Genomic DNA, 13,556 nt, shown 5'->3' with positions numbered 1-13,556 from the left:
TAGTAAAAGAGAAGTAAACACACTGACTGAACGCACATCAGCTTATCGGATGAGATGCACGTAACTGTCCATGTTGTCCGCAAAACAATTTGGACGAAAAGCCCACCTGGAAAGGAGAATACACCTTTCGGGATCGTTACGTTTTGTAATGTAAATGGATGACAAAAATGAGGAGCGACAGGTTGAAAATTGTTTTCGTGTTGTGTCTTGCTTTCGTCACTACAGGAGGACAACATTTTGAAAGTAAAGGTAAGAAAAGCGACTTTTTCTTTCAAATGTCTTTTAGGTGTTTTTCAGTGCATATTTCATGAATTTCTAAATTCAAAAGAAAATGTGGAGTGTAATTAATGAGTAATTAAAAATGGTACATACAATATACCGTTTTTTATCAATATAACATCTATAAGGCTCACCAAGGCTGCATTTAATTGATCAAAAATACTGTAAAAACAGCTAAATATTATTATAATTAAAATGATTCTTTTCTATGTGAATACATGTTCAAATGTAATTTATTTCTGTGATCAAAGCTGAATTTTCAACATTATTACTCCAGTCTTAAGTATCACATGATCCTTCAGAAATCATTCTGATATGCTGATTTACTGTTCAAGATACATTATCAATGTTATTGCTGCTTAATGTTTTTTGAAAACTGTGCTAAACTACCATTCAAAAATTTAGTGTAAGTCAAACTTTTTATTTAGTAAGGATGCATAAGCTGATCAAAAGTGACAGTAAAGACTTTTATAATGTCATAAAAGATTTCTATTTCATTCACCAAAGAATCCTTAAAAACAGTATTGTGGTTTCCACAAAAATATTAAGCAGCAAAAGTGATGGCCGTTATTAATAATTGAGCACCAAAGAACCAAATAATTGTATGTTTTCAATTGAGAAAGTCATGAAATATGCCACTATATATATATAATTTTTATTTATTGCTTAAATTAAAAAATGCTAAATTCAAAAAAAGATAAAAGATTTTATATTTTTGTTGACCTGTGCTTTGTGCGCTCATGCTTATTACAAAATAAATCATCTTTTTATAATGCTGACAATGCTTGCAACATAATGTGATATGATTGTACAGTGGCCCAGTTGCTCCGAGACGAAACCGAAGATATTAAATGTTTTGTGGAGGTAAAGGATCTCACTTGCTTTTGGGAAGAGGAGGAAGAAAGGAATAATTTACACGATCAATATACCTTCACGTATTCATACGAGTAAGTGACTGATGAGTGTTTTGTGGCCTAAAGCTAAAATTTATATTTTTGTTTGTTGTCAAAATGGTTCATAGAAACTGATAATTATATCAAAATTATATAAAAATATTGTCTTTTTAAGGACAGCATAAAATGTTCTTCACATAACTTTATTTCAGATGTCCTGTGAAAATGTCAATCAACGTAATTGTTTATCTTCATATGTCTACAGGAATAAGAAAAATATGGCTTGTGTGGTTTCACCTTTGTCTTTGCTGGCCAGTAACAAAACCATCTTCTTCTGCAAACTACCCAAAACCCCGTTTTTCACGACTCTTGATGTGCAGGTTTTTTGTGATGGCCGGATGCTCTACAGTCGTAGCCTCAACGCTGAAAATTTCTGTAAGTCTACTAAAGCTTTGCAAAAGTAATAAGTGAACAAACGGAAAGTAAAATCCTCACTAAGCAGCATGCAGACACAGTGCTGATATGTAATCTGGACTAATCAGATTTCAAAAATTAAGTACTTGTAATTAGAGTGTAAAGTGTTTTTTAGTTTTATTTATTTAATTGTCTATTATCGTATTACATTTTAGCATACTATTCTTAAGTATTAGCTTTTCATTGACTCACAAAATTCCTGCAGTTCCTTCACAAACCCCAATTCGTGAAACCCTGATGTAATGTAAAGATTAATATACTTAATGTTGTTGATAACAAAGAATGGAATATGTTTTCTTTCTCTTTGTACTTTTATATCAATGTGGTACAAATCAATCTATGTGATAAATGAGTTAGGTCAAAAGTAATTTAAAAGTAATCCAAAAGTAATCTAATAGATTACATTACCCGCTACAATAATGTAATTGGTAATAAACTACAATTTGTAAGTAATTGTACCTACCCCGCACTCTGCTTGCAATCCTCTATAAGATGTTTTTCAATGCTTTTCCTCTTACAGTGTTTCTAGATCCTCCCCGAAACCTCACGGTCATGAGCTCAGGGAAGGAAGGGCAGTTGAACGTGAGCTGGCTGCCTCCTTCACTCAAATACATGGATGACAGTATGATATATGAGGTCAGATACGCTGTGGAGGGAAGTAACATGGGCAAGGTATTGTACTTCATGAGACCGTTAGTGCTACTTGAATGAACAGTTGTATTTTACTTCTTGTTCAAACTCACCGATTAATTATTTTTTGAAGGTGGAGGTCATAAAGGTCAGCACGATGCTCGTTTTGCTTGGCTTACAGTCCGACACCAGATACAAGGTGTGGGTCCGTGTGAAACCTGATGGTGTTGCCTACAAGGGCTACTGGAGCGCTTGGACCGAGCCTGTGTTTGGAGCCACGCCACCAATCGGTATGTGCTTTTAAACACTGTTTGAAAGTACAAATCAATGTATAAAACATTTCAAATCAAGTCAGTTTATAATAATATAATATCTTAATATGTTCATGCCATATAATTGCTTTTGGAGGTTAGAGCTGGACAATAATATAGTTTACATTTTGCAATGATATCCACTGTATTTTTATTGTAAGAGCAGGGTCGGCCATTTGTAAATTTTATAGGTCTGATTTCCGTTCTCATCCGTGTCCAGATGTTTTTAGCTGTACAAAACACCTCACTTTGTTGCTTGATATTGCAAATTGGTGTGTCTTACCATATTATTTTAATGTATTATCTTAATTATGAACACTGGTTTGTACTGCAAACAGTTTTGCTGTTTACTGCACGTTATTCTTCTGTTTATTTCCCTATAGCAGCTAATGAACCGGAAGTCTCACCCATAGGCTTACTTCCGTGTTGAAGAATAAGATGAATATATTGGCTGCATCCGAAAACTACTTGTTGCCTCGCTGCCTTATCCGGCATTGATTTCGCAGACAGCGTTTTTGCACAAAGGCACCTCACGAAATTGATTTTGGACATGCTTCTAAGGCAGTGTAATGGTTTAATGACCTACAACAAAATAAAACAAGCTTTGGTGATAACTAAGCAAATATTTTAATTACTATACTGATTTCTCGCTTGAAATAACATAAAAAGGAATGGACATGATGTGTGGCCAAGTATGCGTAAAAAGTGCAAAAAGTTGGTCAGAAATATACATTTACACACAAACTGACCACCAAATGCAACTTTCAGATGCCAAGTTTATTTTTTTGCTCAACCATCACGGAATGGAACGCACAGGATTGTGGGATATCAAAGGCAGCAAAGGATACATCTATGCTGCCTTCAAAAATCGACCAGATGAAAGTATCTCAAGAGGCAGGAAGTGAAGCTAACATTGGATTCGAACGTGCCTTGATGCCTTCCTACCTTCAAATGTGTCCTCCGAAGGCAGCATTTTCCAGTTTTCGAATGCAGCCATAGTATACATTGTATAGCCCTACTTATATTTTCAACTTTATATAAAGAGCTGTGTGGTGATATATTCACATTTCGTGGTGAAATTAAAAAAATAAATAATTTGAGATTTGAGAACTTGTTGAACACTTTTTTTTTTTTATTATTTAGTATTCTTAAGTATAAAGACACTGAATAGAGAAGCAAATTAAGCCAATTATAGTTGGGAAGTAAACATTTTGAAATACGCACACATTCACTCTGTACCTAATATGTCAAAAATGCAAAACACTTCCAGAACAACAATTTACAAATAATGTACTTACTCCCTTGTCATCCACGATGTTCATGTATTTCTTTCTTCAGTCGTAAAGAAATTATGTTTTTTGAGGAAAACATTTCAGCATTTTTCTCCATATAATGGACTGATATGGTGCCCCCGATTTTGAACTTCCAAAATGTAGTTTAAATGTGGCTTCAAACGATCCCGAATGCAGTTGTAAACAATCCCAGCTGAGGAAGAAGGGTCTTATCTAGCATAACATTTGTTTTTTAAATAAAAATAATACAATTTATATACTTTTTAATGACAAACGCTTGTTTTGTCTTACTCTGCCTGGACTGTTTTTGTTCTGTTCATGACAGTTAGGGTATGTCGGAAAAACTCCCCTCTCATGTTCTCCCTCAAATTCAAAATATTAAATACTTCAAAAGTATTTTAAATTGTATTTTATGTAAATAACCGATCGTTACACTAGATAAGACCCTTCTTCCTCAGCTGGGATCATTTACAACCACATTTGGGATCGTTTGAAGACGCATTTAAACTGCATTTTGGAAGTTCAGACACGGGGCACCATATCAGTCCATTGTATGGAGAAAAAATGCTGAAATGTTTTCCTCAAAAAACATAATTTCTTTACAACTGAAGAAAGAAAGACATGAACATCGTGGATGACAAGGGGGTGAGTAAATTATTTGTAAATTGTTGTTCTGAAAGTGGACTTCTCCTTTAATGTCTCTACATATTCAGTTAGGAAGTACATGATTCACGTAAATAGTACCATATTTTCTATTCAAAACGGCGAGTTAAAAAAAAAAAAGTGGAGTAGTTTGCATTACTGGATATTACTGTCGCTCATTTCACAATTCTATCGTAACAGTTTTCACATATTAAATGTTTACGTTATCTATGTTCATCTTACCTTGCTCTGTTACCTTGTTAACGCCTTCGAATTCCCGCGGTTTCTGTCAACAGTAAACCCCGCCTACTTGATTTGATTGGCCAGCTCAATCATGTTGACACTGACGAGCGTTCTACCGCTGAGGCAGAACAAACATTTATGTTTCTTTTTTTTTCTAACAGACATGGATCCGCTGATCATATTACTCGTCCTTTTCATCGGACTGATCCTCTGCCTGCTGTCTATGACTGTGATTCTGTCCCACCACAAGTCAGTTTTCACAAACACACACCTTTACTAGCTATGTAAATGAGGACAAATAAATATTATGATATATTATGTATATTATGAGGGACACTTTTGTCCTTGAATCATAGTTAAGTAAACGCTGACTATGGTTGGTTATGCATGTATGGCTTGACAAAGAAACATGTAAGCTACTAAAACAATTACATGTTATGTAACTGGACAATTTGTATTTTAAGTAGGGGTGTAACATACATGTATTCGTCCGCGCCGTCACGGTACGGGCATCTCGGTTCGGTGCATGAGGCCTTACAACGAATACAGGCAATTCACCCTCAATCCAGAACACGTCTCTCACTGACAAAGGAGTGTAAGGTTACTTTAAAGGCTTGCGCACTCAGCTGTCAGCGAAATGGAGCTTTGTGCTCTTGTATCCTACCTCTCTCATTTTGCACAAATCTAAATATTCCATATATTTACCATGTGTCTAAATGCTAAACTATTATTTATTATAACAATATTATAATATTATGTAAATTATATGCAGTACTTCAGTCGCGTTCTAACGGTGACACAGTGAGGCGGGCGCACTGATGTTTGCTTCACTGTGTTTTATTTTGATGAAGTACCAACTGCGCTGTCAAGTTAGCAATGCTAGAAGCTGGAACTGATATGTTTTGTGTTTGTGTGCGCTGGCGCGATTACTTCAACTTTCCTCATGCCAGCAAAATCAACTTAAAAAACAAATAGGATGTCAGTTTCTGCCATTTGAGTTTCCTTTCTGTCACAAAACTGAACTGAAACTCATCAAAAATATAGGCTACGTTACGTGTAGCACCGTTTTTTCCCCTTGTCTATCTGTTTACTAAATTAAATATATTTCAAGTATTTATTCCTTGTATGTATATATGTACTGCAGATCTTATAGTCTATATATGACATTATAATTTGATATAATATTTAGTATTTTTACATGTAGGTGGAAAAAATTGTAATTTGTGCTACTGTCTGTTTAAAATAAATGAAAAGAAATCTAGATTTACTTTTTTTTTCTGTTGTACCGAAATCGTATCGAACCGCGTCCCCCGAACCGAGGTACGTACTGAACCGTGACATCTGTGTAACGTTACACCCCTAATTATAAGCATTAAATTCACTTTACTTTCTGCTCGGAAATACGGAACAGTTTCTGTGTACTTCACAGGTTTCTTCTTAAGAAACTCTGGCCTGACATCCCAACACCTGAACACAAGTTTCCCGGTCTTTTTACTGTCTACAAAGGCGATTTTAAGGTAATTTATTCTTTCTTTTTTTAAGAATGTTAATATAGGCTACAGTAGGTATCATTTACGAAGTAGCATATATGTTTCAAATAAATGCTCATCTTTTTAAAATTCTGTTCATCAAAGAATACTGAAATGATGGTTTCCACAGAAAAATGTAATTTTCAACATTGATAGCAATAATAATAAATGTTTCTTGACCAAAATGACATATTACTGGTGTCACTGAAGACTGAGTAAGGATGCTGAAAATTCAGCTTTGAATCACAAGAACAAAATACATTTTAAAACAGAAAAGTTATTTAAAATTGTAATAATATTTTACAATATTAGTTTATACAGTGAACATAGTTATAGAACTAGCCAATGTCCATGATTTCAAAATAGCTAAATAATTAAATGTCTTGGTTGATATTAGTTTATAATAGTGCAAGCCAATGCAACAATGTTCATTAATAAATAAATACATTTTTATTCAAGTTAATAAAGGACGATATTTGCTGTCAGCATTGGTTGTTTTGGTAGGCAAGCTGACTGGAATTGAAAAAACATTGAAAAAGAGATTATTACTAGTGCTAAATGTTTGGTAATTAACTATTTTGTGTTTCCTTGGCTTTCAGGAGTGGATGAGCCAAAATAATGGCAGTATGTGGGGCAGATCAGTACATGTGTACACAGAGGAGCTTCCTTCACCGCTGGAGGTTTTATCCGAGGTTTCCCTGACCAGCCACGTCACGTCCCAGATTGAGGAGAGGAAACCTGCGGAGGAGGAAGAGGAGAAAGACAGCGAGCGTTCAGACTCGAGGTTAACAGACAGATGGCGAGAACCTCCCCATGCTCACTGGCTCATGGAGCAGCTGAGGGCTCTTCAGGACAACCCCGAATCTCTTTCCCAGTCATCGTTACTGCAGTCACACGACACCTACGTCACTCTCAATCAAGGAGACAACGAGCAGCAGGTGGACGATGTCTTCGAGGAGACGTTACCGCTCCAAACGCTCTTCACCACTGCAGGAACGTCGTCCTTGAACACCTCGCACTCCGATCTCGGCTCCCTCCAGCAGAGCTCGGGTTCAGGTAGACTGTCGTCGCAATCCAGTTTTGAGTATCCCAACCACACGTGGCCCCCGAAAGGGCCGGGATACGCATACATGGCGGTCGCAGACTCAGGGGTCTCCATGGACTACAGTCCAATGAGCTCCAGCAGGATCGCAGAGCTCGGGAAACACAGGATATACACAAATGATTACAAAAACGAGATTTTTCCCCACAAGTGGCCACTCTCCGGTCAACACATTAAAACTGGATCAGGGTCCTGTTCGGGTCCTCTTTGGTAAACCCACAATACTTAAGGATATTTCACTCAAAGATGAATATTCTGTCATTATTTGCTCACCTTCATGTCGTCAAACCGGTATGACTTTCTTTCTTCAGTGGAACATAAAGGAAGATATTTTGAAAAATGTTGGTGACCAAACAGTTGCTGGTGGCTATTGACTTCCATTGTTTTTCATCCATAAAATAGAAGTCAAAGGGAACCGATATGTACAGGACGTTATCTGGATACTACCACTACAAATACACATCAGGATCTTACTGGTTTTTGTTTGAGACGTGACGTTTAAGGACATATGAAAACACTAGGATCTTTCAGAAGAAAAACATACTCCATGAAATACAGTTGAAGTTAAAAGTTTACATACACCTTGCAGAATCTGCAAAATGTTAATTATTTTACCAAAATAAGAGGGATCACACAAAATGCATGTCATTTTTTATTTATTACTGACCCGAATAAGGTATTTCACATAAAAGATGTTTACATATAGCCCACAGGAATAAAAATAATAGTTGAATTTATAAAAATGTCTATGTTCAAAAGTTTTCATACATTTGATTCTTAATACTGTGTTGTTACCTGAATGATCCTTCAGGTCCCACAAATTCTTTGGTTTTTCAGCATTTTTGTGTATTTGAACCCTTTCCAACAATGAATGTATGATTTTGAGATCCATCTTTTCATATTGAGGAAAACCGGAGGACTTATACGCAACTATTACAGAAGGTTCAAACACTTACTCATGCTCAAGAAAGGAAAATGATGCATTAAGAGTTGGGGGGTGAAAACTTTTGAATTTAAAGATCAGGGTAAAATTAACTTATTCTGCTTTTGAAGGGCAGTACTAAATGAAAAAATATGATATTTAGGCAAAATAAGAAAAATGTACTCATCTCCATTCTGTCCATAAGTTTACACCCCCGGCTCTTAATGCATCGTTTTTCCTTCTAAAACATCAGTGAGTGTTTGAACCTTCTGTAATTGTTGCATATGAGTCCCTCAGTTGTTCTCAGTGTGAAAAGATGGATCTCAAAATCATACAGTCACAGCTGTGGATTATTCAGGTAACAACACAATATTATTATTTTCTCTTGTGGACTATATGTAAACGTCTTTTATGTGAAATATCCTATTCGGGTCAGTAATACATAAAAACAACATAAAATAATTAACATTTTGCAGATTCTGCAAGGTGTATGTAAATTTTCGACTTCAACTGTAAAATAAGCTAATACTATAGTATCACTATGGCAGCTGTTGATGGAACATTTTTGTACAGTATACCACTAAAATACTTGTGGGGAGTTTTTTAAACAGATTTTTTTGTCTTTAATTATAAATACTTTAATTGGTGGCACTTTCCACAAATAGGGCTCATTTGGCAGTCCCATTATTTGTTTGTTTTTGTTGTTGTTTTGCATTGTTGTAGTGAGATATTGAATAAGTTGAATAATTATTTTATTTAAATTTCATGGAAATGGGGCAATGCAAATGCATCAGCTGTCTGAATATCACCAAATGTAACAGGACTGCAAAAAAAAAAAAAAAAAAAAAAAAAAACACTTCACATAAAATAATTGTAAAACAGATTAGCTCATGGAATATTTATTTTGCCATCATGAGCTTCATTATCAACATTTTGAAATGCTTAGTCTTTTTTTTTTCCTTCTGTTTTTCTAGCCTTATTGTGGAAAGTGCCTGATGGCAGTTCATATATCATTCTGTTCTGGGTTTCTGAAGTCTGAATCTGTCTTGTAAATTGTATGTTTTTTTTAATGTAAATAACAGTTTTCTACTCTGTTGTTGTGGTTTAAGTTACTATGTATCTTTCAGATCTGTAAAGCATTAAAGCCTAACGGAAGATGTCAGACTGAACAACCATTAGACCTTCTTTCTAGGTCAGTTGAGTTACATGAAGGATAATTCACCTATCCATTCTTAGTTCTTCTGGTGCATTCTGGGAATGCTTCTGTGGTTGATTTGGAACAGACCGTTTCTTTTAGTCACCTTGATGTTGTTGACATTTGCACTTCATTTTACTTTCATCATGTGACTTTTCTGAGTGTAAAGCAACATAAAAATGTCGCAGAGAGATTAGATCGAACAGTGGGCGTTTCATACGAGCGTGTGCAGTTGATTATGGAGGACTACACCCTTCCTGAAACTCCACTAGCACCCGATAGTTGAAACTGAACCAGCTTTGATGGCATTAACCGAAACATTCAACAGTCATTTTTTCTTCTGCTACAATATTACAAAGACATTTTTAGTTCTGTTTAAATAATGTACACTGATGAATCATTTACAATTAGACCAAGAAAATGGATTGGCAAAGTTAATTTGTACATTAGTTTGTAATATGACGCATTGTCAAATTACTGTACCGAAACCTCAAGCGTCCATTGTACTTTAGTTGCCAGCCTTTCTTTATGTGTTCTGTATTGTGTAATCAATAAGGTTAAACCAAATATGTTGAATTTGTGAACACCTATGCCTTAACCAAGATGAATCGATACCATTTTTAGTATGGAAACTTGCATCTCAAAAGTTCATTTATTTCAGTAATTCAACTCAAATTGTGAAAGTTTTGTATTAAATAAATTCAATGCACACAGACTAAAGTAGTTTATGTCTTTGGTTCTTTTAATTGTGATGATTTCACATTTAACAAAAACCCACCAATTCACTATCTCAACAAAGTAGAATACTTCATAAGACCAATAAAAAATCATTTTTAGGGAATTGTTGGTCTTCTGGAAAGTATGTTTATTTAATGTATATGTACTCAATACTTGGCAGGGGCTCCTTTTGATTTAATTACTGCCTCAATTCGGTGTGGCATGGAGGTGATCAGTCTGTGGCGCTGCTGAGGTGGTATTGAAGCCCAGGTTTCTTTGACAGTGGCCTTCAGCTCATCTGCATTTTTTGGTCTCTTGTTTCTCATTTTCCTCTTGACAATACCCCATAGATTCTCTGTGGGTTCAGGTCTGGTGAGTTTGCTGGCCAGTCAAGCACACCAACACCATGGTCATTTAACCAACTTTTGGTGCTTTTGGCAGTGTGGGCAGGTGCTAAATCCTGCTGGAAAGTGAAATCAGTATCTTTTAAAAGCTGGTCAGCAGAAGGAAGCATGAAGTGCTCTAAAATTTCTTCGTAAACGGGTGCAGTGACTTTGGTTTTCAAAAAACACAGTGCACCAACACCAGCAGATGACACTGCAACCCAAATCATCACAGACTGTGGAAACTTAACACTGGAGTTGGGCTTGGGCTATGAGCTTCTCCACCTTTCCTCCAGACTCTTGGTTTCCAAATGAAATACAAAACTTGCTGTCATCTGAAAAGAGGACTTTGGACCACTGGCAACAGTCCATTTCTTCTTCTCCTTAGCCCAGGTAAGTCACCTCTGACATTGTCTGTGGTTCAGGAGCGGCTTATCAAGAGGAATACGACAACTGTAGCCAAATTCCTTGACACGTCTGTGTGTGGTGACTCTTGATGCCTTGACCCCAGCCTCAGTCCATTTCTTGTGAAGTTCACCCAATTTCTTGAATTGATTTTGCTTGACAAGCCTCTCAAGGCTGCGGTTCTCTCGATTGGTTGTGCATCTTTTTCCTTCACACTTTTTCCTTCCACTCTTCCAACTTTCTGTTAACATGCTTGGATACAGCACTCTGTGAACAGCTTCTTTGGCAATGAATGTTTGTGGCTTACCCTCCTTGTGAAGGTTGTCAATGATTGTCTTCTGGACAACTGTCAGATCAGCAGTCTTCCCCATGATTGTGTAGCCTAGTGAACCAAACTGAGAGACCATTTTGAAGGCTCAGGAAACCTTTGCAGGTGTTTTGAGTTGATTAGCTGATTGGCATGTCACCATATTATAATTTGTTGAGATAGTGAATTGGTTTTTGTTAAATATGAGCCAAAATCATCACAATTAAAAGAACCAAAGACTTAAACTACCTCAGTCTGTGTGCACTGAATTTATTTAATACATGAGTTCCCCAATTTGTGTTGAATTACTGAAATAAATGAACTTTTCCATGACATTCTAATTTATTGAGATGCACCTGTATATCAGAGGTTGTGCTAGACTTCAACACTGTCTGTCATTTTGACGGACAGGGTTGTCAAAATCCTGTCATAATCTATTATTAACCATCATTTTAATTTTCATATTTTAATTATAATAACACATTTTATTGCTTTTATTTTTGTTCACATTTTCATTTTAATCATGAACCTACAGGACGACAGCGCAGTGTTTAAAAACAATAAAATAGGCTAGGGCTGGGTAAAAAAAATAAAAATAAAATCCATTTAGAAAAAAATCAAAATAGATTCTCATTTTAATGAACCAAAATCAATTCTTAAATCACGATCGATCTCTTGGTCTATGTTTTCAGATGACAGAACAGTACATAGTGCATCTTCCTTCCAATAAAAAGCAATAGGCTAGACTTTGTGTTACTTTTGATATGAAAAGTCCCAGATTTCAAGTTCTGACAATTTCCTTAGGAAATTCAAGCATTAAATACTGTTTTGGCACTCTTTAATGAGGCATGATAGATCGTTGTAGTTTCTGGGTACTCGCCTGTGTGTAACCAAAAGCATAGCAAAAGATTCGTGACAGTTTCGTTTTTGTTCTGTATCCCGTGCTCTGCTGCCAGACTGGAGTGCACTCACCACCAACTGGACAGTGGTGGGAATTACAGCTGCAATTTACAATACATCACCCTCAGTGTAATCTGTCAAAATGACGGACGGCCTTCAGATTTTTCCGTCACTGAAAACCATTTCCATCAGTGACAAAGAATTTTCGTTTAATGCAACCTCTGATATATATAGGAAGAGTTCAAATGCAAAAGCCTCTAAATCCATCTGACGTATTTCTTTAAAATTAGCATTTCTTTCTGGCTACTTTGTATAGGTTTCTATGTAAGTACTGGCATTTCCGATTGGGCTGAGGCTGGAATTTAGCGAGTTTGAAATAAAAGTATTTAATGGACGTGTATATATATATATTATGCCATTTCTGACACATTTTTTTATAAGTAGTCTTGTCTATCCAATGGTACGATCATCGAGTGTTCTTTTATTTCACTTATTGGATTGAAAACATATGAATCAGTTTCATGTCTTTTTTCTATCAGCAATAAAGCTCCTATTTTTTCCTATTATTTTTTTAAAGGCTTTTATTTATAGCGTAAACAGACGGGATCTCACCTATTTCAGCAAAGTCTTCTCATTTCCACATTTTTATACCCTCTGTGTTAGTTCACGCAAAACCTAAAGGATTAGTTCACTTCCAGAATAAAATTTCCTGATAATTTACTCACTCCCATGCCATGTCATCCAAGATGTTCATGTTTTTCTTTCTTAGATCGAAAAGAAATTAAGGTTTTTGAGAAAAACATTCCAGGATTTTTCTCCATATAGTGGACTTCAATGGGGATTGACAGGGTTTAAGGTCCAAATTGCCGTTTCAGTAGATCTTCAAAGGGCTCTACGTGATTCCAGCAGAGGAATAAGGGTCTTATCTAGTGAAACAATCTGTCATTTTCTAAAAAAAAGGAACAAAAAATTATATACTTTTATATACTAACCACAAATGCTCATCTTGCACTAGCTCGACCTCACGCTTTACGAAATGAAATAGGCGGAAGTACTGACCCAGTGTTTACAAAGCGAGCATGTAAAAAATTCAAACACCCTTTACAAAAAAGGTAAAACAATGTTGGATGAGTTTTTCACCCTTCCCTACCTTTTTGAACCAAAGTACACAGACGAAGAACTAACCGCTAGTGCAAGACAAGCATTGAATATTAAATTAGTGAAAAAGTGAAAGAGATTGACTTTGGGCAGTATACAAATTGTAAAAAAATAATTCTTAAAACCTAAAATGAAGTACTAAAGAGGCAAAAAAAAAAAAAGGCATGAAATCAA

General features: G+C 35.8%; 1 protein-coding gene across 1 annotated transcript; it reads left to right on the top strand.

Annotated features, from left to right (window-relative positions):
• Positions 1-9,479, top strand: epor (erythropoietin receptor). Its single transcript, XM_051104879.1, has 8 exons — positions 1-249; positions 1,094-1,226; positions 1,438-1,607; positions 2,167-2,318; positions 2,410-2,566; positions 4,926-5,013; positions 6,194-6,281; positions 6,893-9,479. The coding sequence occupies exons 1-8, from the start codon at positions 159-161 to the stop codon at positions 7,607-7,609; spliced, it is 1,596 nt and encodes a 531-aa protein (XP_050960836.1). The 5' UTR covers positions 1-158; the 3' UTR covers positions 7,610-9,479.
• Positions 9,480-13,556: the final 4,077 nt, after the last annotated feature.

This window comes from Labeo rohita, chromosome 3 (genome assembly GCF_022985175.1).
Source record: "Labeo rohita strain BAU-BD-2019 chromosome 3, IGBB_LRoh.1.0, whole genome shotgun sequence".
Classification (NCBI taxonomy): domain Eukaryota; kingdom Metazoa; phylum Chordata; class Actinopteri; order Cypriniformes; family Cyprinidae; genus Labeo; species Labeo rohita.
Note: the sequence above shows the minus strand (reverse complement) of the source record. Positions and strands in the feature narration are given on the sequence as shown.